Source organism: Molossus molossus, unplaced genomic scaffold (assembly GCF_014108415.1).
Source record: "Molossus molossus isolate mMolMol1 unplaced genomic scaffold, mMolMol1.p scaffold_m16_p_5, whole genome shotgun sequence".
NCBI lineage: Eukaryota > Metazoa > Chordata > Mammalia > Chiroptera > Molossidae > Molossus > Molossus molossus.
Genome location: NW_023425388.1, coordinates 74496109 through 74523039, shown reverse-complemented (window position 1 = coordinate 74523039; position 26931 = coordinate 74496109). Strand labels below are relative to the sequence as shown.

Genomic DNA, 26931 nt, shown 5'->3' with positions numbered 1-26931 from the left:
CTAATATATACTGATAAATGAGTCCCTTAGTTCTCTCAACCACTTTATGTTATGTGATCCAGGTATCTCCTCAGAATATGGGACCTCCTGTGATCCCACAGTTATTCTTTCTAGTTACGACATGACAGGAAGTTAGAGATTCTTCCATACTTAATAGTATTTGATTCTGTAGTTTATAAATAGTATTCACATTTCATAATTTTATTTTTTGGTTGTACTCTTCTGTGCTTATTTTTGTTTTGAGTGTTTGGGGATTTTGTTGAAATACTTTTTTGTTACATTTTCAAAGTGCATAACTTAAACTTATCAGTTTAAAACAATTAAAATTAATTATTGAATTTATTGATGACAGATTTGATTAAAATGTGTTTTTAAGTATACTGAAATTGTTGAAGATATCTAGATACTGTGATTGTTCTACTTTCTTGAAAATGTATCTTTATTTCAGTTGCTTAAATAAATTATTGTAAATATTAAGGCATCTGAAAGGATCCATACCTTAAAGATCTTTGGAGTTTATTGTTTGTAGTTGGATACAGAGTACAATAAATGTTTCATTTGTAGAATATTTGCACATACCTATTTTATAGATCCTAACATTTGAAAGATCCTGGGACCTATAATGCCCGAGATGCCTGTCCTTTCTTGTGGGTTGAGAAGTTAGATGTGGTGAAAGATAGTATCAATGTATCAAAAAGGATAGTATTAAAGATTTGAAATGACTTCTATTACTTGTTGGTTCATTGCCAGGAGTGAGAAAGATAAGAAATTGAAGTCATGCCAATTTATTCACACATCCAGTTCAAACACTTTAATGTGATCTCTACTGGGAATCCTCAAGTCTTTTTGTTTTTGGTTTTAAATAATCCATAGAAGTTTGCAGTACATGAATCATTGTATTTTCTTTTTCTGTCACAAGCTTATTTTTTAAGTATATGTATTTTCTGATGATTTGTATACTTTGGGCATTCTAAATTCCGACTGAATGACTATTGCAGTGATTTTCAACCTTTTTTTTCTCATGGCACATATAAAGTAATTACTTAAAATCCTGTAGCACACCAAAAATATATATTTTTTGTCAGTTTGACAAAAAAATATGTATAATTTTGATTCATTCACACCAGATTGCTGTTGTTGTATTGACTGTTGTGATTTTTTTATTTGACAGTCTAAGGGAAAAGAGGTCAGGTATTGCATGTTCTAAAAATTCTTGTGGTGTCCTGGCTGGTTTGGCTCACTGGTTAGAGCGTCAGCCTGCGGTCCAGAGAGACCCAGGTTCGGTTCCTGCTAAGGGTGCGTACCTCGGTTGCAGTTGGTCCCGCGGGTGGCAGCTACTCGATGTGTCCCTTTCACATCCATGTTTCTTTCTCTCTCTCTTCCTCTCTCTCCCTCCCACTCTATCTGAACAAAAAATGGAAAAATGTCCTTGGGTGAGGATAAAAAAAAAAAAAAATTCTTGTGGCCTACTGGTTGAAAATCTCTGGACTATTCAGATACACATGAAAACTCCAAATAGTTGTATTTTCATGGTTGCAGTGTTTTTATGAGAGCTACAGGTATTGGAAAAACATTCCTTTTTCATTTTCTCTGAAATATAATGAATTCAATTTAATTAGTTAAGGATACGAAACTTAATTTATAAATCAAGTAAACACAGAGTAGAAACAGAGTATCATATCTTACCATGTTTTTCTTTGGCCCCTAGAGTATGCAGTAGCCAGGAACACCTTATGACAGGTTTAGGTTCTTGCCAGATAGGAAAGATTCAATCCTTTCCTGTTCCTTAGGCTCTTTATATTCTAAGCTTATATCACCATTAATGAAGTGTATGTACTTAAAATAATTTAGATCTTTAGTAATAAACATTTATGTTTCTACAGGACACAATTCTGCTCTTCAGTCAAATTCATCTTCATACGGGGCAGTAGTCTGGGAGGGAGTAGGTTCAGTGTTTCGAAGACCTTGAGTACTGAGGCATTGTAATACTGATTTTGGTCCAAGAACCACAATGGAAAATCTGTTTCTCCATGGTTTTAATATTCTGTGGGGAAAATCTTATTCAGAAATGGTTTAGTTTAGGATTGGAAATATATTAGACATTTCTGTTTGCAAGCAATAGAAACTAACTCTGGCTATTTAAAATATGAAAAAGGAGATATATCATTAGAAGCTTATGGAATCTGAGAGAGAACCAAATTATAAATACTTGAAGGATAGTATAGACCCTTGCTCAGTGGTTTAAGGGTTGAACGAAGAAAATACGTACATCAAAATTTACTTTTGCAAGTAGCATACACTGCTCAGAATATCTTTGTAGAAAAAATTAGAAAGCAGAATTCATTCATTACTTCCTGTATATTGATATAAAAAATCAGAAAGTAAAACCGATATTTATATTAATATTTATTTACTAGTAAAGATGAACACATAAAAAAATAGCCATTTATAATTTTGGTCTTTTTGTTTTGTTTTGGTAAGTATCTACTCAAGCTTGTTGTTCATAAGGGCAAATTTGGTTCTTAGTGAGGAGACCCGTTGTTCATAAGGGCAAATTTGGTTCTTAGTGAGGAGACCCTAACCTTGTCACTTTGTTCTAACATGGGGGGTGGGGAGAGAGAGAGAGAGTCTCTCTTCCTTTTCATATGCCAGAATGAGGATCCCACCAGCACGACCTCATATAAATCTATTAATTACACAAAGAACACCAACTCTAGATACTATTACTTTAGAAGTGAGGTAAGAGCTTCAACATATAAATTTTAAAGGAGTGAAAACATTCAGTCCATAATACTTTGGTTTTTTTTTTTTTTTTTTTACCTTTATTGTTGAAAGTATTACATATGTCCCTTTTTATTACCCACATTGAGACCCTCTTCTCCATTCTACCCTCCCCTCTTCACTGCACTATTGTCTGTGTCCATTGGTTATGCATATATACATATAAGCTCTTTGGTTTATCTCTTCCCACCCCTAAATCTATCCACCTTCCCTCTCAGGTTTGTCAGTCTGTTCCCTACTCCATGTCTCTGGATCTGTTTTGTTTGTCAGCTTATTTTGTTCATTATATTCCACAAATAAGTGAGATCATGTGATAATTACCTTTCTCTGACTGGTGTATTTTGCTTACCATAATACTCTCCAAGCCACTCCATGTTGTCTAAAAGGGTAAGAGATCTTTCTTATAGCTGCATAATATTCCATTGTGTAAATGTACCACAGGTTTTTTTATCCACTCATCTACTGATGAACACTTGGGTTGCCTCCAGATCTGAGCTATTGTAAATAGTGCTGCTATGAATGTAGGGGTGCACAAATTCTTTCTGATTGGTGTTTCAGGCTTCTTAGGATATGTTTCTACAAGTGGGATCACTGGGTCAAATGGCAGTTCTATTTTTAATTTTTTGAGGTAACACCATATTGTTTTCCATAGTGGCTGCACCAGTCTGCATTCCCACCAGCAGTGTACTAGAGTCCCCCTTTCTCCACACCCTTGCCAGCACTTGTCATGCAGCCTTTATGGCAGATGTGAAATGATATCTCATAGTCGTTTTAATTTGCATCTCTCTGATGATTAGTGATGTTGAGCATTTTTTCATGTCTCTTGGCCATTTGTATATCCTCTTAGAAGAAGTATCTTTTAAGGTCCTCTGCCCATTTTTTAATTGGTTTGTCCTCCTTTTGTTGAGTTCTATGAGTATTCTCTATATATTTTGGAAATTAACCCCTTATCTGATGTATCATTAGCAAATACGTTCTCCTGTACAGTGGGTTCCCTTTTCATTTTGATGCTTGTTTTTTTTTGCTGTGCAGAAGCTTTTTAGTTTGATATAGTACAATGTGTTCATTTTATTCGTTTGTTTCTCTTGCCTTAGGCGTTGTATCAGTGAAAATTCTGCTGTGTGTGATGTCTGAAATTTTGTTGCCCACATTTTCTTCTAGGATTTTTATGGATTCACAAGTCACATTTAAGTCTTTTATCCATTTTGAGTTTATTCTTGTGTATGGTGTAAGTTGGTGGTCTAGTTTCATGTTTTGGCTTGTACCTGTCCAATTTTCTTCACACCATTTATTAAATAGACTATCTTTACTCCATTGTATTCTCTTTCCTCTTTTGTAAAATATTAATTGAGTATAATGTCTTGGGTCAGTTTCTGTTCTGTTCCATTGATCTATATGCCTGTTCTTGTGCCAGTACCAGGCTATTTTGATTAAAATGACTTTGTCGTATAACCTGATATCTGAAATTGTGATACTGCAACTTTGTTCTTATTTTTCAGGATCGCTGTGACTATTCAGGGTTGTTTTTGGTTTTATTTAAACTTTTGGAGTATTTGTTCTAGATATGTGAAATATGCCATTGGTATTTTAATAGGATTGCATTGTATCTATAGATTGCTTTGGGTAGCATTATGGACATTTTAATGATCTTGATTCTTCTGATCCATGTACATGGTATATGCTTCCACTTTTCTTTTTTTTTTTTTTTTTTTTTATCCTCACCCGAGGATATTTTTCCATTTTTTGTACAGATAGAGTGGGAGGGAGAGAGAGGAAGGGAGAGAGAGACAGAAACATCGATGTGAAGGGACACATCGAGTGGCTGCCACCCGCACGACCAACCAGGGCCGGGGACAAACTGCAACCGAAGTACATGCCCTTAGCGGGAACCGAACCCGGGTCTCTCCGGACCGCAGGCCGACGCTCTAACCGCTGAGCCAAACCGGCCAGGGCTGCTTCCACTTTTCTATATCTTCCTCCATTTATTTTTTCAATGTCCTGTAGTTTTTAGAACAACTTTTTTCCCTCCTTGGTTAAATTTATTCTTAGATATCTTAGTTATTTTTTTTTGCTGTGGTAAATGGGATCGTTTTTTAGTGTCTCTTTCTGAGTGTTCATTATTGGTATATGAAAATGCCATTCATTTCTGGATGTTAATTTTTTATCCTACTACTTAACTGAATTCATTTATGAAATCTAGTAGATTTTTTGTGTGTGGTGTCTTTAGGTTTTAGGTACAACATCATGTCATCTGAAGAGTGACAGTTTTACTTCCTCTTTTCCAATTTGGATGCCTTTTATTTTTTCTTTTCATCTGATCACTGTGGCTAAGACTTCCAGTGCTATGTTGAATAACAGTGGAGAAAGCAGACATCCCTATCTTGCTCCTGTTCGCAAAGGAAATTCTTTTATTTTCTGCCCATTGAGTATGATGTTGGCTGTATGTTTGTCATATATGGCCTTTATTTTGTTGGGGTATGATCCTTCTATTCCCTCTTTGCTGAGAGTTTTTATCAAGAATTGGTGCTGGGTTTTGTCAAAACCTTTTTCAGCATCTATTGATATGATCCTATGATTTTTATCTTTCATGTTGTTTATGTGGTATATCACATTTGTTGATTTGTGAAAATTGTACCAGCCTTGCATCCCTGGGATAAATCCTGCTTGGTTGTGGTGAATAGTTATTTTTAATATATTGCTGGATCCGATTTGCTAATATTTTGTTGAGGATTTTGGCGTCCATGTTCATGAAGAATATTGGCCTGTAGTTTTCTTTCTTTGTTGTATCTTTATTCTGGTTTTGGAATTAGGGTTATGCTGGCCTCATAAAAAGATCTTGGAAGTCTTCCTTCCTCTTGAATTTTTTTGGAATAGTTTGAGAATAAATGTTAGTTCTTCATTGAATGTTTGGTAAAAGTCCTCTGTGAAGTCATTTAGACCACAGCTTTTGCTTGCTGGGAGTTTATTTATTAGTACTTTAATTTCCTTAGTTGTTATTGGTCTGTTAAGGTTTTCTTACTTGTTGGAAGATTATATGATTCTAGGAATTTGTCCATTTCACCTTGTATGTTCAATTTGTTGGCATATAGTTGTTCATAGTATTTTCTTAAAATCCTTTGTATTTCTGTGGCGTCAGTTGTTACTTTACCTCTTTTGTTTCTGATTTTATTTATTTGGGTCCTCTCTCTTGGCTCTCTAATCTTTCAGCGTGGCCTGCTCTCACTGGGCCAGGCCTCTGCTCAGGCTCCCACCTGGCCAGATATCTGAATCCTCAGTGCTGCCATGCCCAGCTGCTGGGGTGCCGATTTACAGCCCAGAGCTGTTCCATGGGTGGGTGAAAAGACACCTCCCATTCTCTTGAGCTGGGAAGGATCCTGCCTCTTTCCCCAGGTACTCTGTCTAGCCCCCATCAAAGTTCTTTCAGCTCCTCAGATTCACTGCTGGGTAATCATCTCAGACTCCTCCTCAGTCCCACAGTTCTGCTTCGTGGCCCCTTCCAATGACCACAGTCTGCTGGAGTAACCAAGCACTTGCTTGTATCCGTGATAATGCTATCTTGAGTCCCCGCCGGTGGGCTAAACACCTCTGATTCTCTCTGTGCTGTGCTATGTGGGCTTCCCTTCCCAGAGTACCTCTGCTCCCAGGGCCAGAAGCTGCACTGCTGCATCTTCCTTCAGTCTTCCCAGCTGTGCTGCACAGTTGTGCGAATTGGCTCACCAACTTTGCATTTTCTTCTGTCCTCTCTCGATGCTCCCCACTCAAAGTATTTCCAGTTGGCTATTTTCAGGTCAAATGTTCAGCAGTTTAGGCTCAATTCTAGTCTTGTGCTGGGAGCAAGCGAACAGAATTTCCTTCTTTATCCTGTCTCTTCACCTCCACGGAGGAGAATTCTTTTTATTTTTAATTTGCTTTTTATGATGAAAATTACTTACTGTAAATTATTCTGACATCAGAGAAGACCACAATGTAAAAATGGGTAGTTCTTTATTTAGCCCTAAGTAATCCCATTCTCTAGGAGTAACTAATATTATCTGACGGAATATACAGATAATATGTGTACATACATATATGGCTAATTTTTTACATTTAGATCTTCAGTTCAACTGCGTGCGTGTGTGTGTGTGTGTGTGTGTGTGTGTGTGTTTAGTGTAAAGCACGGATCGATTTCGAAATTTTTAGCTCTTCTCCTTTTAGCATATCTTGATTAATTCATTATTTCCCCACTCATATAAAATAATTAACTGTATTTATATACTCTGTGCCATTATATATGTTGGTCTGTGTGGTTTCCATTATTTTAAGATATTAATATAAAGTTTTTTTATTATTTTTACTTTAATATTTTTCAGTCTCCAACTGTGCCTTTGTTGTTTTTGAAACATTTCTTAGCTATTGTTCTTAGTGTAGTTTAAAGAATTTTCATCAGGGTTGCATTGAATTTGTGTGTTAATATGGGGAAATTTGATGTTTATGTAGTATCAGGTATTTTCATCCAGTAATATGACATATCTTTTATTTATTCAAGTCAGTCATTCAGTTTTATGGGGTTTTTTTCAACTTTATATATGGGTTTTTAAAATATTATTATTTTTCAAATATTAATTTTTTTTCTGCAATAAATTTGTAAAGGTTATCACCAATTTTAACATGTTGATTTTATATTTTGCATGCATTGTAAGCAACCACGTTATTGATTCTAGTGCCTTTTACTTGGCCTTCTTAAGTTTTTCAGGTAATAGATCTTTCAAACAATGATCATTTGTTCCTTTCTAATATTTACTTTTCTGTTTCTTTTTCTTATCTCCTTGCATTGGAATTTTCATTCTCTGTTTTAACAATGATAATGGTAGTAAACCATCTAGTCTTGATTCTTATTTAATAGCTATGCTCCCCTTTTTTCTGTTTTATTGTGATGGCCATTTGAGAAGAATCATCTTTATTATTAAGAATCCTTCTCAGATTTTTAAAATCAGATAATAAACACTAAATTTTATTAAATGCTTTTTCAGCATCAGATAAGAAAGTTGTGTGAGATTTCAGTGTGATGAGTAACCTCAATATATTTTTACATTCTTACTGTTTTCTACTTGCTCATGGTGTCTTTTTCATTAGATACAGACCTGGGTATTATTTCATAATATATAAAAATTTTAATTAATATATTCATAAGTTGCTCTTTTATTGCCTATATATTTTCTGGTTTAATACCAGGCTTATGATAGGTTGCTAAAATACATTAGAATACTTATATGTTTTATATGTCTTAGATTAATTTTAAAAGCTTATTAATTATCTACATTTGAAAACATGTTTAGAGCATGGTGGTAAACTTTTTGGAGCTTGATATTTTTTTGTTTTGTTTTGTTATGAGGCAATGCTTTAAAAAAACCTTTTTTTTCATAGCTGTTAAGAATTGTTAGTACTTTTTCGTAATATCCTCAGTCATTTTTTTGGATGGTAAGGTTTGCCTTCTTATCTGAGTCTGTCCTCTTATTTTTCATGAATTAATTCATTTATTTATGTTGTTTTTTTTCCTCAAAAAGGTTCATGGAAATAATACTTGTAAAGTTTTTGTTGTTTAGAACTGTTTAAACATATCTAAGCACGTTTTTCTTAATTATCTTTTAAGAGATACTTACTGTTCTGCATTTTTTGTATTCATTTAAAAATGTTATCTAGACATAACTCTAAACTTTGAAGGTATTGTTTATTGTTTGTATTTTCCATTCTGAGTGCTTATGTTGGTTTATTTCTTAGCTTGAGAATTTATTTTGTCAGGATATATATGTGAGTTTTAAACTATCTTAAGAACTATGGTTTATGTTTTAATATAGTTGTCAATGATCAGTGTCTTACTTGACTTTAGTATTCATGCATATCAGTCTTATTTCTCTTAAAATGATTCAGATTTGATCCATTGCTTTTTAGGAAGGAAATCAGTATTATGAGGGAGAAGTTTGATGTCATTTTAACTTTTGCTTGTGACATTTTTTAAAAAATATTTTTTCTTTATTGATTTTAGATGTTTAGATAGAAATATCGATGAGAGAGAACATCGATTGGCTGCTTCCTGCATGCCCCTCACTGGGGACTGGGCCCAGAACCTGGGCACGTGCTCTGATTGGGAATCAAATCGGTGACCTTTTGGGTTGATGCTCAGCCAGTGAGCCACACCAGCTAGGCAACTTGTGGCATTTTTTTTCTTCATCTGTGAAATGGAAAAATTGATTTCACATTTTTGTTTTTTAACTTAATGTTTTCTGGCAGATTTTTGATAGCAGGAACCTTCAAAGGAAGATACTTTGGTATTATAGCAAGTATTAGTTATCTATTACTGAGTAATAAGTTACTCTAAAGCTTAGTAGCTTTAGAAGACATACATTTATTATCTCTTAGTTTCTTTGGGCCAGGAATCCAGACATGGCTCAGCTGGGTTCTTTGTTTCAGTCTCACGAGAATGCAGTTAAGGTGTCAGCTAGGGCTGGGATCTTATCTGAAGACTTGAGTGGGTAAGGATCTGTTTCTAAACTTCTCTTGGCCTAATCTAGTGGTTGTTTCTTTTTCCATTGCAACATATACTGTCAGGTATTTGCTTTATTTAAGAGTTACTCTTTGGGTCTTATATCCAGCCTTGGGAACATCTAGCACTGTTATTCAATTATAAATCTGTGTTTGTGTATGTGTAACATTTTTGTATTTTAAGAACTATGTATATTTTTTTTCATAGGTGCCTTAGCTGGACCAATTATTGTGGAGCCACATGTCACAGCAGTATGGGGAAAGAATGTTTCATTGAAGTGTTTAATTGAAGTAAATGAAACTATAACCCAAATTTCTTGGGAAAAGGTACATGGCAAAAGTTCACAGACTGTTGCAGTTCATCATCCTCAATATGGATTCTCTGTTCAAGGAGAATATCAGGGAAGAGTCTTGTTTAAAAACTATTCACTTAATGATGCAACAATTACTCTACATAACATAGGATTTTCTGATTCTGGAAAATACATATGCAAAGCTGTTACATTCCCACTTGGAAATGCTCAGTCCTCTACAACCGTAACTGTATTAGGTGGGTATGCTTAAATTATATATTTTGGTGGTGTGAGGATTATACTAAAAATATTTTTAATAATTTAAAATTATTGAAATTATATATAAATGTAGGTTTAAAATAAAAGAATTTCAAAGGTAGTTTTTCAAGTTCTGTATTAAAATTCTTAGAATCTAGGGTCGTAAATTAAACAAAATCTTGTCTATCTACTTACCTATCTATATAATTGATGTAGTTCATAGCTATTTTACTTTTTAAATGAAAGAGTGTTTTTTTATTTACATTAAGTGCTGAGTTTCTTTGCTATGCTAGTTTCATTATTTTCCCTCAAATTTTCAACTTGTAATTAAATTACCACCTTTAAATAGCTTTTCCATTTTTAAAAATGACTTTCTTCTTGGATCCATTGACACCTCAGATTTGTTTTTCAAACATTTTATTTCTGCATCATGAATTTGCATAGTTATTTGAGTCCTGGGCTGTAGTTCCTAATGAAAGGTCTTATTTTTCTGGCTGAAAAAAGTTAAAGTTTATGGTGGAATTTAGAATCAGCTAATATATTTGTGTGAAGATAGCCACTTGCAGTGAAAGATAAACCAATTTAGAAATGCTGGCGAGTACTTTTGAATAAAATAACAAGGATTAAAGAGTTATAGCACCTTAGACATTTCCACCTAAAGTGGGCCTCCTTTACTACATTTTCTTAAAATTTTTTTCTTTTTTGAGTTTAGAGCAAGAGGAAGGGAGAGGGAGAGATAGAAACATTGATGAGAGAGAACATCAATTGGCTGTCTCCTGCATGCCACCCACTGGGGATTTGGCCCACAACCTGGGCATGTGCCTTGACTGGGAATCGAACCAGCGACCTTTTGGTGCATGATTTGACACTCAATCACTGAGCAGCACTGGCCAGGCTAAAGTGGACCTCCTTTAATGGGGGCAGTCTTTGCTCCAAATCTGCCTGTTTACCTGTCAGGGATTTTGTCAGGTCTGCTGATAGCTCCCCCTACTCTATCCTTTTTCTTCACTTTTCTCTCAGATGTTACTCCCTAATAAGCCTTTAGTACTCCTCACTTGGTCTCCGTGTCTGCTTTCAGAGAACCAAACAAGTACACAGCCCTTAATATTTAATGCCATAATTTTAGGGTCTCTTAATGCAGGAAAGCAATTTTGTCCAAATTTATTATATATATTTTTCATATTGAGAGAAAGTATGTAAGAATAGAAATATAATTAAACATTTGAGGACTTTATATGTTTAAGACACTGTCCCAGGAGTTGTGGAGAAATATAACTTACATTTGCAAAATTGGTGTTTTTGAGAAATGTTTTGATTGAAAGACAAGGCATAAATATCTGAAAAATCAATTACAGGCCATCAGGACAAAACAAGGTCACAAAAGTTCAGTGTCAAGAAAATAATAAATAGTTATTATATGGAAGAGAGAGCTCATGAGAATAAATTTTTTTGCTTTAAATTTTACGAATTTCTTCTAAATTAATACAGTACTCAATGGTTTAAAACTCAAGACTGTTCACAGTGTAAGACTAATCACAATTTTACCCATGCCTACTTCTTTAACTTCACCTATTTCATTTCTTGCTCTACCTTTCCAAGAACCCAAAATTTATAATCCTAATAAACTATTTGTAGTTTTCTGTTAACACCTGTGTATGTTTTTACACATGTTTGCCCTGCCTGGATTGCCTTCTTTTTCCTCCTGTGTCTCACTTCCTGCATTCTCCTATTTAACTAATATTCATCAGACTACATTCTTTGGAAAGCCTTTGTATCTTGAGCATATATTTATTGTAGCTGTTACCATACTGCTTATTACATTTTTTTTTTCACTATAAACATGTGGTGGACTGCAACTTTACACTTTAAAATTATATCCCTAAAGCCTTTAATGTTATTTAAGAATGGTATAGGAATGGGCTGGTGAACTTGGCAGTTTAGAAATGTTTTGTAGAAAAAAGATAGTTACCAGTTCTTGCATGGTGGATAGGTTTTGGGGTAGACAAAAAGGAAAGAAGTATAGGAGAGAGTAAGTGAGCCAATGGAGACAGTCAGAAAACAATATATATTAGGGAAAATTTTCTTCCAAGTCAGCATTGTTGAAATTTAGGGCTGGAATTTGTTGTGGGGTGCTATCCTCTTTATTATTACAGACTGTTTAGCAGCATTTGTAGCATCTACACACTAGATGCTAGTAGCAGTCCCTCAGTTGTGACAACTTAGAATATTTCCAGATATTGCCAAGAGTTCTCTGAGGGAGAAGGGTAGAGATTACTCACTGTTGAGAAACCTCAGTGGAACCACTGAATAATTTGTTGATTGTTCAGTGGATTTATTCAACATACAAGAATTAAAGGCTAGAAAGGTAAGGTAGGACCACATTAAAGTAACATGGATCTTTGGATGGGGAATTTGAGTTTTCTGTTACTGGCAATGTGAACTTAGTACACAATGCTGTACTGCTTCTCACCTCTTCTAGCTGTTTTTAAAGTGTGGCTCATAGCTGGCAGCATTGATATCATTTGGGAGCTTGTTAGAAATATAGAATTTTAGACTCCTCTCAGATTTATTGAGTGATCTACATTGTATCAGGATCCCTAAATGACTTGCGTGCACAGAAAGTTTGAGAGAGACTCCTCTGACCACCTTCTCACCTTGCTTAGAGGGATGACTAACTCAGACCAGAGTTAGGTAGCAGTGTGATAAAAGTTGTGATTCAGTATGATTGGTCTGGTGTTTTTGATGAATTAAAATGAAAAGGTCCTGAAATTATACCTCAGCCATGAGGCCATGAAGGCTTGAGGTTAATTTACTAATTTCTGCCACTTGACTGAAGAAGGGAACTATTATAAAGAAATAACTACCAGATCTTTGTAACTGACTGGATATAAGAAACAAGGGAGATTTGAACAGTAACAGGTCTAGAACCGTGGTAATCAGGTAAATTATGTTACCATTAATTTAAATGGGCATTTCTTTGAAAAACAGATGTTAGGGATTGGTAGATGATAGTTCAGCATTTGGTTTATTGAGTTTGAAGATATATAGGCCAAAAATACCAGGCAGGTGGTTAGAAACAATAGAGTTAAGCCTTATATCAAAGTTAGAGAAACTTAGGGATCATCTGGGTAGTAGTGTTTATCAGTTTTTAAGGGAAATTCAAAAAAATGATTGAAGGCCTTTGATAGAAAGTGTCTAACATTAAGGTTACTTTTTTCCTCTGGGAGCTTTTTTTTCCTCCTTTTTTTAAAATTAATTAATTTATTTTTGTTACAGATGTTTCTCCTTTTTCCCCCACTGATTCCCCCTCCCCCCCTCCTCTCCCTGTCTCCAGCTTTGTTGTCCATGTCCATTGTTCATGCACACATGCATATAAGTTCTGTGGTTTACCTCTCCCACCACCCCCTCTCCTGGGGATTGTCAGTCTGTATGGGGAGCTTTCTTATACCAGGAAAAAATAGATGACATATACATTTCAATGAACAGGTATTAGTGACATTCCTTTTTAACAGTGTTGCTTCTATACTTGTAACTTATTTTAAAATATTTTTTGTTTAAATATTTTTTGCTGCAAAAATGAAGCATGATGTATTAAAACTACTTTTTCCTTTCAGAATAATAAAACCTTTAATTTCATAATGGAAATTATGGTCCATTTTACAGGAATTTTTGGTATATGCTAATTTTGGGAAGGACTCACTGTTCCTATAAAGAAAAGTATATCTCTATTAGGAGATCCATCTTTGTAATGGTTATGTAAAACCTTGGCTTCTTATTTATTCTGGTTCATGATCTTCTCTTGTTCCCAGAATCCAGTTGATGCTGGCATTACCTAAAAGTGTGTGTGTAGATTTTATATGCAGTTACTTCTCAATTTATGAAATATGTCTAGATAGGGCTTGGAAGGATATATATATATATATATATATATATATATATATATACCTTCTTAATTGAAATGTAACAATTTTTTTTTTTTATTTGAACAGTTGAACCCACTGTGAGCCTGATAAAAGGGCCAGATTCTTTAATTGATGGAGGAAATGAAACAGTAGCAGCCATTTGTATCGCAGCCACTGGGAAACCAGTTGCACATATTAACTGGGAAGGTGATCTTGGTGAGATGGAATCCACTACAACTTCCTTTCCAAATGAAACAGCTACAATTGTCAGCCAGTATAAGCTGTTTCCAACCAGATTTGCTAGAGGAAGGCGAATTACTTGTGTTGTAAAACATCCAGCCTTGGAAAAGGACATCCGATATTCTTTCATATTAGATATACAATGTAAGTAAATGGTAACATCTGCTTTTTTAAACATGTGATGTGTTTTATTTTTATTTTCTTCCTTTAGAATTCTGTATCAAACTGTGTTTAGTTTGAACATTTGGTATTTGGAAATTATTACAGTTTTTTCTTATTGACATTTTTTCTCCTTAATTTAAAAAACATTTGTGGAAATTTTATTTAACCAGAACATGTTTAATCAGTTTGTAAAGATGGACAGTGATATTTAAGTTGTTCTCTAACTTAGAATTATTTAACTTTTTATTTAAAAAGTTATTTATCTTTTTTTAGACCTTAGAAATAAGGTGGACTTAAGCGAATCATGGAAATTTATACTTCAAAATGTGCAGTACTCCAATCCTGTTATTTTAGATGTAATTCAGTTTTATTGATGCCACTCATGAAGTTTTCATCTTTCAGAAAGAATGAATCTTACTTCCTAGATGCATTTACACTATTTTGGGGGAAAAAAAATCTTGTTTTTTTAATATTCTAATCCAGTTTTATTGATCATGTAAGATTCTTGTAGGTAAAACAATATTTTAAACACATCATTGGGCTAATAATCATTATAGATAAAATTCAAAGTTGGCCCATCTTGTATTTTTTTTGTTATGAGATACTCTGTTTTATGCTTTTGTGTCTATATGTGTACTTTTTCCTTTACATTCTTTCTGTAGCATTTTAAAATTTGAGCAAGTGAAAAACTGATGGTGCAGATAACTTACATCAAAGAAAATGAAAATTAAGCCAATTAGAGGTAAAATTAGGAGAAGTATTTAGGTTCTACTGTCATTTCCATCAATGCACAGATCATAAATGTAAACAGGTTTACGAAGTTTTGTTTTGTTTTTCTCTTTTTTTTGTATGATGCATGGAATTTTAATTTCACATATTTATTACACTTAGTGTAAAGGTTTCTAAAGCTAATTATAAGGATTTAAAAATATGTTTACAGGATTAAACTTGAGAAGATATCTATGTGAATGTTATTACCATTGTATTCTTGAATACAAATACCTTGTTTTCTTTTTACTTCTCAGGAGAATCCAATTAAATTTTTCCCCCTTTTCCTACCTAGCTTTTAGAGACCCTTAACTTTTCCCTTCTTGTAAGATTTAGATCTTAATAGTAAGTACTATTACTATTTTTTCACATATATTTTTTCTTTACCTGTATCTAATCATAACTGAAATTTTCTTCAGTTTGTATTAGATGTTATTAATTTTTTGTTTGCTTGAATGCAGTGTACATATATAAAATATTTTTTTCTAATATAAGACTTTGTAATTATCATTTAGATTTATTGGCATGCTCCTAAAATGTTGTTAGAGTACTTACGACTTTTCCCTCTTAATTGGGACCTATGAAACATGTGAACAAAGTTTAAGAAGATAAAATCTTACATCCAAAATTCATCTCTCAAAATTTGGAGGTATTCTTTGGGAATATTTTAATATCTTCCCCCTCCTCCTTTAAAAAGAAATTAAACTTACAGATACCTATTCTGTTCTTTCAGCATTTTTTTAGTACCAGTTTTAAGTTTCAAACATGTTTGTTAATTCTTTGTATTTATAAGAGAAGGGCATTTCTTTTTTAAAATACTAAGGGAATGTTACCTTACTGAAAGTTTAATTTTTTTCTACTTTTTTGAAAACCTTGCTTGACAGTAGGTCGGTTTTTCTTGTGTAAATACTGACATGGTCCTTCTCTAACCTCCCATCTGACAATGTACTATTTATCTAGTTTACTATGTAGCTCACAGAAAGATAGAAGGTCCCTGTACCTTGTGTAAGTATTAATTGTTTATGGAAGTCTTCCATGACATTCCCAACTTCATCCCCAATCTAAATTAGGTCCTTCCTCTTGTCTTCCTCTCTCTTAGTATCCTATTCTTTTCCTTAATATGTTTAGTATAATCATTTTTAAATGTTTGTTTTCTATTACTATTAAAATAAAATTTTATGAATATAGAGTCTCTAAGTATACCATATACCTAAAACAGTGCCTATCACTTATAAGAAGCTAAACAATATGGTGGTTGAATGAGTGATTAGTATTGGATTTTATAGTTTGAAGGTATACATTTATATTGCTGGTAGACAAGGACAGTTGCTCATTTAACTAATCATATTGCACATATGCTAAAAGACCTTTGGCTACATCGAATGGATACAAGTTCATGTTTTAGAACAGTTGAGGTCTTAGGTAATTTATTTCAGTTATAATTATAGTCTTAGAAAGTTTGTGTCGCATCTCTACGTGCCCATAGATTATTAATTGTAATTGACTTGATATCTCTTTAGGGATACTCCCTTTCAGATTAAACATTTCATTAAAAATAGTTTTATATAGTGACTTTATACTTAAATGCCATGTCTCATTACCATATTTAGTACTTAATGTATTTTCATTTGGATCTACATTTTTCATAATAAAACTCTTAAGTTTTGCTTTTAGTGATTATAGGTTTGCAAATATTCTTGCATTCAGTGTATATAATAACTAGAATTGTATGTATTGGTAGTTGTTTCATGTTTGGGCACTTATTTGGTCAACTAATATTTATTGAGTACTGTCTTCCACATTGGCTATGTGTATTGAGAAAAGGAAAAAATATTTCTGTTGTTCTAAAGTTTAAGTTACTATGTTTATGCTTTATCATTGCATATTGTATTTATTATTAATAAAAGATAATCTATTCTGTCATGCATTTATTTTATAGATGCTCCTGAGGTTTCAGTAACAGGCTATGATGGAAATTGGTTTGTAGGAAGAAGAGGTGTTAATCTCAAGTGTAATGCTGATGCAAATCCACCACCCTTCAAATCTGTGTGGAGCAGGTAATAATGTTAGATACTTCTAAAAAGAATGTATTTAAAAGTGCAAAGTATTGTTAAATACATAAAATTGTCTTTTATCAATGTAATACATAATTATAGTAATAGCTGAAAATTAAAATAAATGAAGGGTTTTTAAGTGTTCTTCTATTCCACATCTCCCCACCTTCCTACTGATCACAGTTCTTGTTCCTCGGACTATTTTAACAATTCCTTCTGGTAGTTCCCATTATAGGTCTTAAACTGCTGCTTGATTTAGTCATTTTTAATGCTGTCTATGTATTACTTATTATGATCGGTAAAAATTTAATTTTATATCTACCCCTTCACACATGCATATATTCATATACATATTCCTACCTTTCATAGTCCCAATGAGATTAAGCTACTTTTAGTTAAATTCTGTAATTATTGTTTGCCTCTCTATGACAGGTAAATATTTACTGAGAGCTAAAGAGTATATTGGAATTCTGTTTTCTTTTGTCTAAAGCTATTTTCCCTGAGACTAATAATTCCTTGTTTTTACTTGTATAGCTTACTATGAATATCCTTAATTCTCTTTAATTATGAAATTTTAACTATTACAGTAAGGTTATCATTCATATTTCTCAATATTTAGGGGTCCTTTTAATCTACAGAGTTGTATTTATCAACTGTGGATAATTTTCTTTTTCGTTTGTTTTGTTCTGTTTATTTCCCCTTCTTTTTCTTTATTTTCTGTTTGCTCTTACTGGAATTTCTATCTATTGTATACTAAATATCCTTTCTTATTTTTCAAATAATTTTTATTGTTCTTTCTAGGAGACTGTTTTTTTTCTCTCTCTTGATTAAAAAATTGGGGCATACTTTTATTTTCTAAAGAGCATTTTTTTATTCTCTGTTCACTTTCGTAGCATACTTTTCTTAGTTTATGGGTGTCATCTTGTTATTTTCCTAGGGATACTAGAATTCTTTTCTTTGCAGAAACTTTTTAAAAAAATACTCATTGTCTTTCTTAGTCTCCTATTTTTTAAATGTGTTTTCTGTCTTTCATTTTGTAGACATTCCTTAATTTTCTCAGTTGTCTAGTTATTTCACAGTGATGCATTAAGTTAAAATGCTGAGTGGAAACTCTGTCTATATTGGGGATTACTTATTAGTAGATAGCACTCAGTGATCAGGTAGAGGTGGTTATTTCTCTGGGGAAGCTTCTGATGTCACCTGTGTGGAAGGGTGGAAGTCTTTTTTTCATGGCCATTCAGTTTATTTATTGAATTAACCTTCATTCTTCTGCCTAAACATAAATGCCTGTATCTGTAGAGAGTTGGGAGGAGTCTATTGTTTTGTTTTTTTCAACTTTCAACTAATGTTCGTACCTCTAGCCCCTTGCCTCACTCTGTCTTTCTGTAGTACAGTGAGTCAAGCTCCAAATCCATTTTGAGTTATTTGGACCAAATTGGCTCCTCTTTCATCCATATGCCTCCTGTAATCACTTCTTCAGCCCAAAGCAGAGCTGTTCAACCTGGCACTGTTGATGTTTTGGGCTGGATTAATCTTTTTTGTGGGAGGCAGTCCTATGAATTGTAGGATGTTTAATGGCATCCCTGACCTCCAATCTCTAGAGTCAGTATCACCTTATCTCCCCTCCTCTTTTCCTCCTTCTACCCCTGTTGCTACAACCAAAAATGTCTTCAGACATGCATCATGTCCCCTGGAGACAAAAATCATTTCTGATTAAGAAACACTGGCCTAAAACATACATTGTTTTCTCCATCTGTTTTCTGTCTTCTAAAAGTTTGATGAAACATCCTAGGTGATGAATTCTACATCCTGTTTTCTTTCTCCTCATAGGTTTTTAATAGTTTTAATTATTTTACTCTTGTTTTAGGTGGGATTTTGTGAGTGTAAGGACACAGTATATTTGGTCAATCTGTTGCCTTTAGCAAAGATACAGTTTTAAAAGTAGGAAAGGCCTTTTTTACATTTTCTTAAAAGTGGGAAACAGTCATTGGTCTAGATGTGTGGTAAGAGTGTTTCTAAATGTTATGCAATCCCTAGTGTCTGTACTTGGAGGTGTCTTTTTTTGAGGAAGTCATAATAGTACCTCACAGAGTTTTTGTGAGGGTAGAGGACATAAATAATGTAACATAGGTGCAAGAGCATAGAATGTGCTTAGGATGTCATTTGTTACAAGCTCAATGTGATACTTGGATTTTTCTAAATGTGGTTTATTTGAATAAACAGTTTAAAGGATTATAAGATATTTTTATATTTCTCAGAATTAAAGGGGTTTGAATATTGGGCCTAAAGTAGAGATAGTTGGAAAGATAGATATAGTTTATATTTATTCTTACACTCTTAATAAGAGAGTTCACTTTTTGAAAGCTAATGTTTGTAAAAAATGTTCTTTTCAAAGTTCTCAAGAAGTAAGTTGGGTATTTTTGTTTTTTTAACCATTACAATATTACCTTTATTCCTCATTGCTAAATTAAAGTACTGGCAACTGTAAAATATTTTATTGATTGTTCTTCTACATACTATCCTTAGGATCAAAGAACAGAATCATCTCTCCTATTCTCCTTGCTTCATTCTACCTTTTTATTATTCTTTGTACCTTTTTATTATTGTTTGTTTTTATCTTCTCTGTAGTTAGTTACTGGTTTCCTACTGTCTATTCAGATCATTGAAAACAAGTGTCAGATCATATTGAGCTTTGAATCTCAGCAACATCAGCAGAGAAGAGTAGGGTAAATATTGGATGGCTCAGTCAGGAAGTGAATGGGCTTTATGAAGATCCACTTAACTCAGACTATAGTAATTAAGTGTATAGGTTTACGTGACTTTTACCCTCTTAAAATAATAATAATAATAATAACCTATGGCCTTTAGAAACTATTTCAAAAGAAAGACCTATTAGTGAGGTTTTTTTGATCCCTTGAGGTTGGAAAAATGTGTAACAGTATACTTAGTTCCATTGCAACGAATGGTTTTAGAGTTCTTTTAGTGGAGTTTTATTCCCATTGTGGTTTATAGTAATATCCTAGATAGGACCTTTTAGCCAAGTTAGTATAGGCACCATTTAAAAAGAGTTATTGATACCAAATTGTGCCTTGGTTTCTATTGTCACAGATTTCCGCATTACAAATGAAATTATTTTATAAGAAGACCCTTTTCTTGGTGGTTTAAAAACTAACCATCTTTAGTTGGGGCCTAGTATAGACTTGTTCTGCATTAAATGTGCTTTTTAATGTGTTACAGAAAGTGCTAAAACATATCATGTACTTAAATGAGATGACTTTCCATTAAAAAGACTAGATATATCATGAGTAGGTCCATAATTCATGGATACTTATTTTGATCCTTTGGTAATATGAGTGTGCTTTCAAATAATGTTTTTCTAATTTTCTAGTTTTCTGGTTGATTCTTAAAAATCACATAATTTTTTTATCTTCTTCCCACCCATTCTAATATGTTGACCTAAGTACACTTACATAAATTAATATTTTGAAAGACTTCTTAATGGAGTTTATCTATTATTTCAACTTTATTAAAATAAAAATTTATAATTTAGTACACGCTTCATTTCATAGTGAATTTTACCCATAGGATGCAGGTTCTTTCACTAAGGTCTCAAAAGTTAATACCCTGTTTAAAAAGCTATCAATGAATAGAGACTGAGGATGTATAAAATAATTTGATGATTTTTTAAATCTAGGTTGGATGGACACTGGCCTGATGGCTTATTGGCTTCAGACACTACTCTTCATTTTGTCCATCCACTGACTTTCAATTATTCTGGTGTTTATGTCTGTAAAGTGACCAATTCCCTTGGTCAAAGAAGTGATCAAAAGGTCATCTACATTTCAGGTAAGTTACTATCTACTTGCAAAATGGGTTACTTGAGTTATTCCTATAATGACAGTCATAACAATAACATGGTGGTAATTTATGCTTGTGAAGATATAGATTCCTCAGTCTGATTTTTTCCAAATAAAAGATATAATAAAGTAACCCTTCTGAAATACATGTGTCAAAATGTCTGCAACAACTTTATTTACATTTTAAGACCTACGCATATAGTTAAGTTTACAGTTAAATAGTATAGATGTATTACTTTTATAGGTATAGTATGCCATTCTAGGTTCTTTTATCTTTACACCGAGAACAAACACTGGGTTTTTTTTTTTTTTTTTTTCGGTGTATACTCTGCACATAAGTTCTGATAAATAAAATAGGGTATCAACTTTGATGACCTTGCTTGTTAAATAAATTGTCACTCATGTTACTAATCCATATTGGATTAGTGAGGTGATATAGGAATGCTACTGAAAATGTTCTAATGAAATAAAATTTAAGATGTCTCTAATTGGTTAGTCCTTAAACCACTAAGAGCTTAGGTTATTCACATTCCATTTGTTTCACTGTGTAAGTTTTTGTTAATTTGACAATATAAATTGGAATATTCATAAAACATAGTTAGAGCTAAAAATATACTGTTCCCTGGGTATGGCTATAAATGATAGTCAGTGGAATTCTTATTTATACAAATTCTGTAAACTATTTTGAGCCTCTCTTTACTAACTATAAGAATTCAGCAATCTTCATGTTTAACACATGGAAAATTAAAGGCAAAAGGAAGAGAACCTGAGAAATGCAGGTTTGTATGGTAATTCTGTAATAGGTAATAAAGATACTCATTTCTGTTCCAATCTAAAACTAAATCAATTACAGATTTTAGAGAAACTTTAAGCTTGCTTTTATGTTATATTCTCAGTCCTTGTATGATCACTCAATCTAAGAAAAGTTCCTCATATTACACAATTCGTAGTCGATTCATTTACTTATTTATTCTCAAATTTAAACAATTTGTGTTCACTTCATTTACCACTTAATGTCTGGCAATATTATGATACAGACTCAAATTTTTTTTGGCATGAATCTTACAAGAAGCTTAGAGCTATGTATATCCCTAATTGTCCCTTTCTTCCAATAGCACTGCTTTGGTGGAAATCTTAATAAGATTAAATATTAGTATGCTAGTCTCCCTTTCTTCGTTTTGAGGTTTTTTTTATTAAAGAACAAAAGAATCCTAAAGTCACAGGAAATGAACATTTAAAATATACTCATTTAAGGACTGCCTGCTTTTTTTTTTCTGTTGTACCAAATTTGGTGTGTAATCTTACTTGTAAATCTTAAATTCAATGTGTTATGATTATGTAATCAATTATAAAGTAAGTTTCAGTTTGGGCATTTTTATATATACTGATTACATTGGTGATATCCTAAATTCATATCTTTTGGCATTCTGGGTCCACGTCCTAGAACTCCTGACTTGTGTGTCCAGCTGCCTATTAATGATTATTAACCCTATGTAGAAGTGTAAATAGGCATTTACAACTTAACATTCAAAACTGAAGTCCTGATCTTTCTCCTGCCTCTTGCCACCAAATCTCCTTCATTAATCTTTCTCTTTTCATTTATTGGTAGCTCTGTCCTTACTTTGTCTGAGGATATAATCCTTTATACTTATCTTTGATTTTGGTTTTTTATACTTATCACCAAATCATTGTCAACTCTCCCATTATTTTATATACAGAACCTTACCACTTCTCCACTTCTACTTCAAATATTCTGGTCCAAGCCATCAGCAACTCTTTCTTAACTATCAGAACAGCCATTTATTTAATGTTTCTACTTCAACCTGTCATCAGGTGAGCAGCCAGAATGATTTTTTTTAAAAGGCATGTCATATCATGCCATGCCTCTCTTTTAAATCTTCCATAAACTTTCCCATTTACCCACAATGACTGTGCAGTGACTTATAAGACTGTACATGTTCTGGTCCTAGATTATCTCTTTGGCCTCATTTCTTTTTTTTTTTTTTTTTTTATCCTCACCTGAGGACATTTTTCGATATTTTGTTCAGATAGAGTGAGTGGGAGAGAGAGAGAGAGAAACATCGACGTGAAAGCGACACATCAAGTGGTTGCCACCCACACGACCCAACCAGGGCCGGGGACAAACTGCAACCAAGGTACGTGCCCTTAGCGGGAACCGAACCCGGGTCTCTCCGGACCGCAGGCCGACGCTCTAACCGCTGAGCCAAACGGGCCAGGGCTGGCCTCATTTCTTATATCCCTTGCTCACTTGGCTTCAGGCACACTGGCCTCCTTGCTGTTCTTTGAAAACAGCAGGCACATTTCTGCCTCAGAATCTTTGTGTGTTGCTGTTTGCATGGCCTTCAATGCTCTTCAGGTATCCTCATAGCTTTTTTTCTCACTTCCTTTAGGTCTTTATAAAATATCACGTTCACAATTGTATTTAAAGTTGAGACCTCTCTTTCCTCACCTCTCTGTTAGTTTCTGCCTTCCTTCTCTCCCTTATTTTTCTTACCATACTTATTGCCACGTGACATACTACATATTTTATTTATACACTTGCCTCTTTTTACCCCAACTAGGACATAAATCCTAAGAGGGCGAGATATTTCTCTGCTTTAATCACTACTGCATCCCCCCTCATCTGCAATAATGTTTATTAGCACATAGTAGATGTTTGGTCAACTTTTGTTACATGAATGAATAAATTTGAGAAGAAAGCAATCTGGAAAGAATTAAAAATTCAGAATCTGATTTTATTTAACTCTTTTGTTTTTTCTTGATTGATTTTAGAAAGAGAGGGAGAGAGAGAGAGAAACATTGATGAGAGAGAACATTGATTGGCCGCCTCCTGCATGCCCCCCACTGGGGATTTGGCCCACAGCTTGGGCTTGTTCCCTGACTGGGAACCAAACCAGTGACCTGTTGATAATGGGTCAGTCATCCACTGAGTCACACAGGGTCAGGCAACTCTTTTTTTTTTATTATTTATTTTTTATCTTCACTCGAGGACATTTTTCCATTTTTTTGTTCAGATAGAGTGGAAGGGAGAGAGATAGAGAGAGAAACATCGATGTAAATGGGACACATTGACCCAACCAGGGTCAGGGACAAACCACAACCAAGGTACATGCCCTTAGTGAGAACCGAACCCAGGTCTCTTGGGACCACAGGCCAATGCTCTAACACTGAGCCAAACCGGCCAGGGCTTAATTTTTTGACAAAATAACTGGTAATAAACTTCACACATTTTTCCATCATTTTCTACTAAGTCTTCTAAAAGGGGAAATCATTTCATTTTCAATAAATATAAAAAATCGCAGTTAATTGCCACTAAGGAATTAAGAAAAAGATAGCATTATATAGGATGCTTTTTTTCAAGTACTCATCAATAATTAGACTTTATTTTTTTATCCAATGTGTTTAATACAGTCCACTATTCTGTTTATTTAAATCCTCTAAGAGCTTCTTGGAGATACCTAGATACAATACTGCCTATCCAAAATGACTAATAAAGCCTAGTAGGCTTTTATGAGAATAAAAGGTTATAATTCACAGAGAGTAAATGATCAAAAAAAGTTAATCTTTTTCATTGGAAAAAATTTTTTACCTCAGTATTAAAATTGATGTTTATAATTTTCTTTTTTTTTTTTTTTTAATATCCTCACCCGAGGACATTTTTCCATTTTTGTACAGATAGAGTGGGAGGGAGAGAGGAAGAGAGAGAGAGGGAAACATCGATGTGAAAGGGACACATTGAGTGGCTGCCACCCGCATGACCAACCAGGGCCGGGGACAAACTGCAACCGAGGTAGATGCCCTTAGCGGGAACCGAACCCGGGTCTCTCTGGACCGCAGGCAGACGCTCTAACCGCTGAGCCAAACCGGCCAGGGCGATGTTTATAATTTTTAGAAATGATTATTTAAAATATTTGTAAAAAGAATACCTTATGATGGAGACTAAAAGTTCTACTCAGAACAGAGTAGAGTTAGCATCTCTGAGAGAAATTGTTCATAATTTTGTTATACATTTTTCACATTGGTAAGCATAAGATTTTGGACAAGAGATGATTGATTCAAGACTGTAGTATTAGTCTTCAGTTCTTACTCATGGGAATACGATGGCTCTCTTGTCCACTATGTGTTTTACTAGTTGCTTTTGGTGTGTATTTTTTCCCTGATACCTCTTACTTCTCTTTGAGAATAGGGAAGCAATTTGTATATATCACATAAGTTCTCCCATTTCTAAAACTCAGAGGACATTTCTGTGCAAATCTTGAATTTCTAATCATACTGATTTTAGGATCCAGATATATTAATCAGACTTAAGAATTCACACATTCTTAGCAATCTTTAAACTTCAAAGTTCATAGATATTGTTTACTTAAAGAATTCATATAAAGTCTAAAAGAAAAAAATCAATTTAATTTTTTTAAACACAATAATTATGCTAAAATATACTTCATAGCTACAGGGACCTTATTGGCCTATATGTTTTCCTATTTGGAAGAACTCATTAATTTGATTAAGAAACTTAAGAAGTTATTTAGGTATGGAGAACTCAGTCTATATATAGTTGATTGCTTTGTTGTATACTCATTTATCACATGTTCAGCAAAGAATATAAAAAAAATTCTGACTGAAAAAATAAGAGATGCTGTTGGGAAGGATTTTAAATCATGATAAATAAGTACCTATTGGTGATTACAAAATGCTAGTCTTTCTGCCTCCCTACATGAATTGTGACTTACACTGTAATTATCTTGGAGGAGGGAAAGAATTAGAAAATATGAATAAATGTCTTATGCATTGTCATATGTCCATTGCTTAAAAATACAAAATAATCAAGTATTAACACTAGTCCCACTTTCATGCAATCATTAATAGGCTGTGCTGGTTTTAACACTAGTTGAGGGAGGGGATGGTGAAAAATTTCTAGAACCACTGAGAAAATTAAATAAGATTTTTAAATAGGTGTTTTTTGGAGGTACTATTGTTTGTTTGTTTGTAGTTAGCTTTTCTGAAAGCTGTATTTTGATCATTCTGATGTAGACAGATACCTGTCTTTGTTCACATAAAGAACATTCAAGTAGACATAGTATATGGCAGGGATTGTTGTTTTCAGGACACTTGGCAAAAATGTTGTTATATGTCTTATACTTGGTATGAGCTGAGGTATATGCACTGTTATGAGAAAAATACATTTCATTAAGAGCTATCAAAAACGTTTAAATTTTTATGTATATAAAAATGTGTGAATTAAAAGTAATTACTTAGGTGATTTGTACTTTTATTTAAACATGCTACCAGTTTATTGTAATACAATTTCTTTGGGAATCATTGTAAAGATGACATTTAATACTTAAAACTTGACTTTTCCATTAGTCCTCCCTCCTCAGAAAATACATGACTTGTTTTACAAATTACTAATTTTTAGTTTATTTCTTTAATAGCCTGGTTCTGTGAAGTTGGATTATATGAGGCTTTACTACTTTAATACTAGAAAAGATCCTGCAATTCCACAATTGTTTCTTTTTTAAGATTAAATTTGTTCAGCTAGTGAATATGTTCTCACAAATTAAAACTCTTTTTTGATTCACTTACATATAATATGATAACTATTATTCACTTCAAGGTACTTGACAGGATTGCCTGTTATATTGGTTTACACTCATAGGAAATTAGTTAAACTGTACTTATTAAATTTTATACTGTACTTGCTAAATTTTTACCACATTCTATACATATGGCATTCCGTGATGAAACCTGTTTCAGTAAGTATTTTTCTTTAGCTTGTAATTTTAGAATAACTTATCCCATGTAGATTTAGTATTTTTCTAACAATCATTTTTTAAAAGCTCTATCAGTACCACTCATTTAAAAATTAATTATAGGAGATTACCATTTGGGTCATTTATTTTTATCAATGAAGAAATTCAAGATTTTTTTATCTCATTCTTTTTTCAAACTCTAGAGTTTTGTGTAACATGACCTACAGATACCACCTAATTGATAATTAACCAATCTTTAATTTTTACTGTTTATGTTTAGTTGCTTTTTAATATTAATGGCTATTTTCTCTGTATTCTAATGGCAA

The 26931-nt window shown here is 33.3% G+C and overlaps 1 protein-coding gene across 2 annotated transcripts in view; it reads left to right on the top strand.

Annotated features, from left to right (window-relative positions):
* Positions 1-26931, top strand: part of NECTIN3 (nectin cell adhesion molecule 3) — a 115302-nt gene that overhangs the window by 25768 nt on the left and 62603 nt on the right. For both annotated transcript variants that reach the window (XM_036243006.1, XM_036243005.1), the window contains exons 2-5: positions 9509-9850; positions 13841-14137; positions 16863-16980; positions 20672-20823. In XM_036243006.1, coding sequence (XP_036098899.1) covers positions 9509-9850; positions 13841-14137; positions 16863-16980; positions 20672-20823 — 909 coding nt within the window. The remainder of the gene's footprint in view (positions 1-9508; positions 9851-13840; positions 14138-16862; positions 16981-20671; positions 20824-26931) is intronic.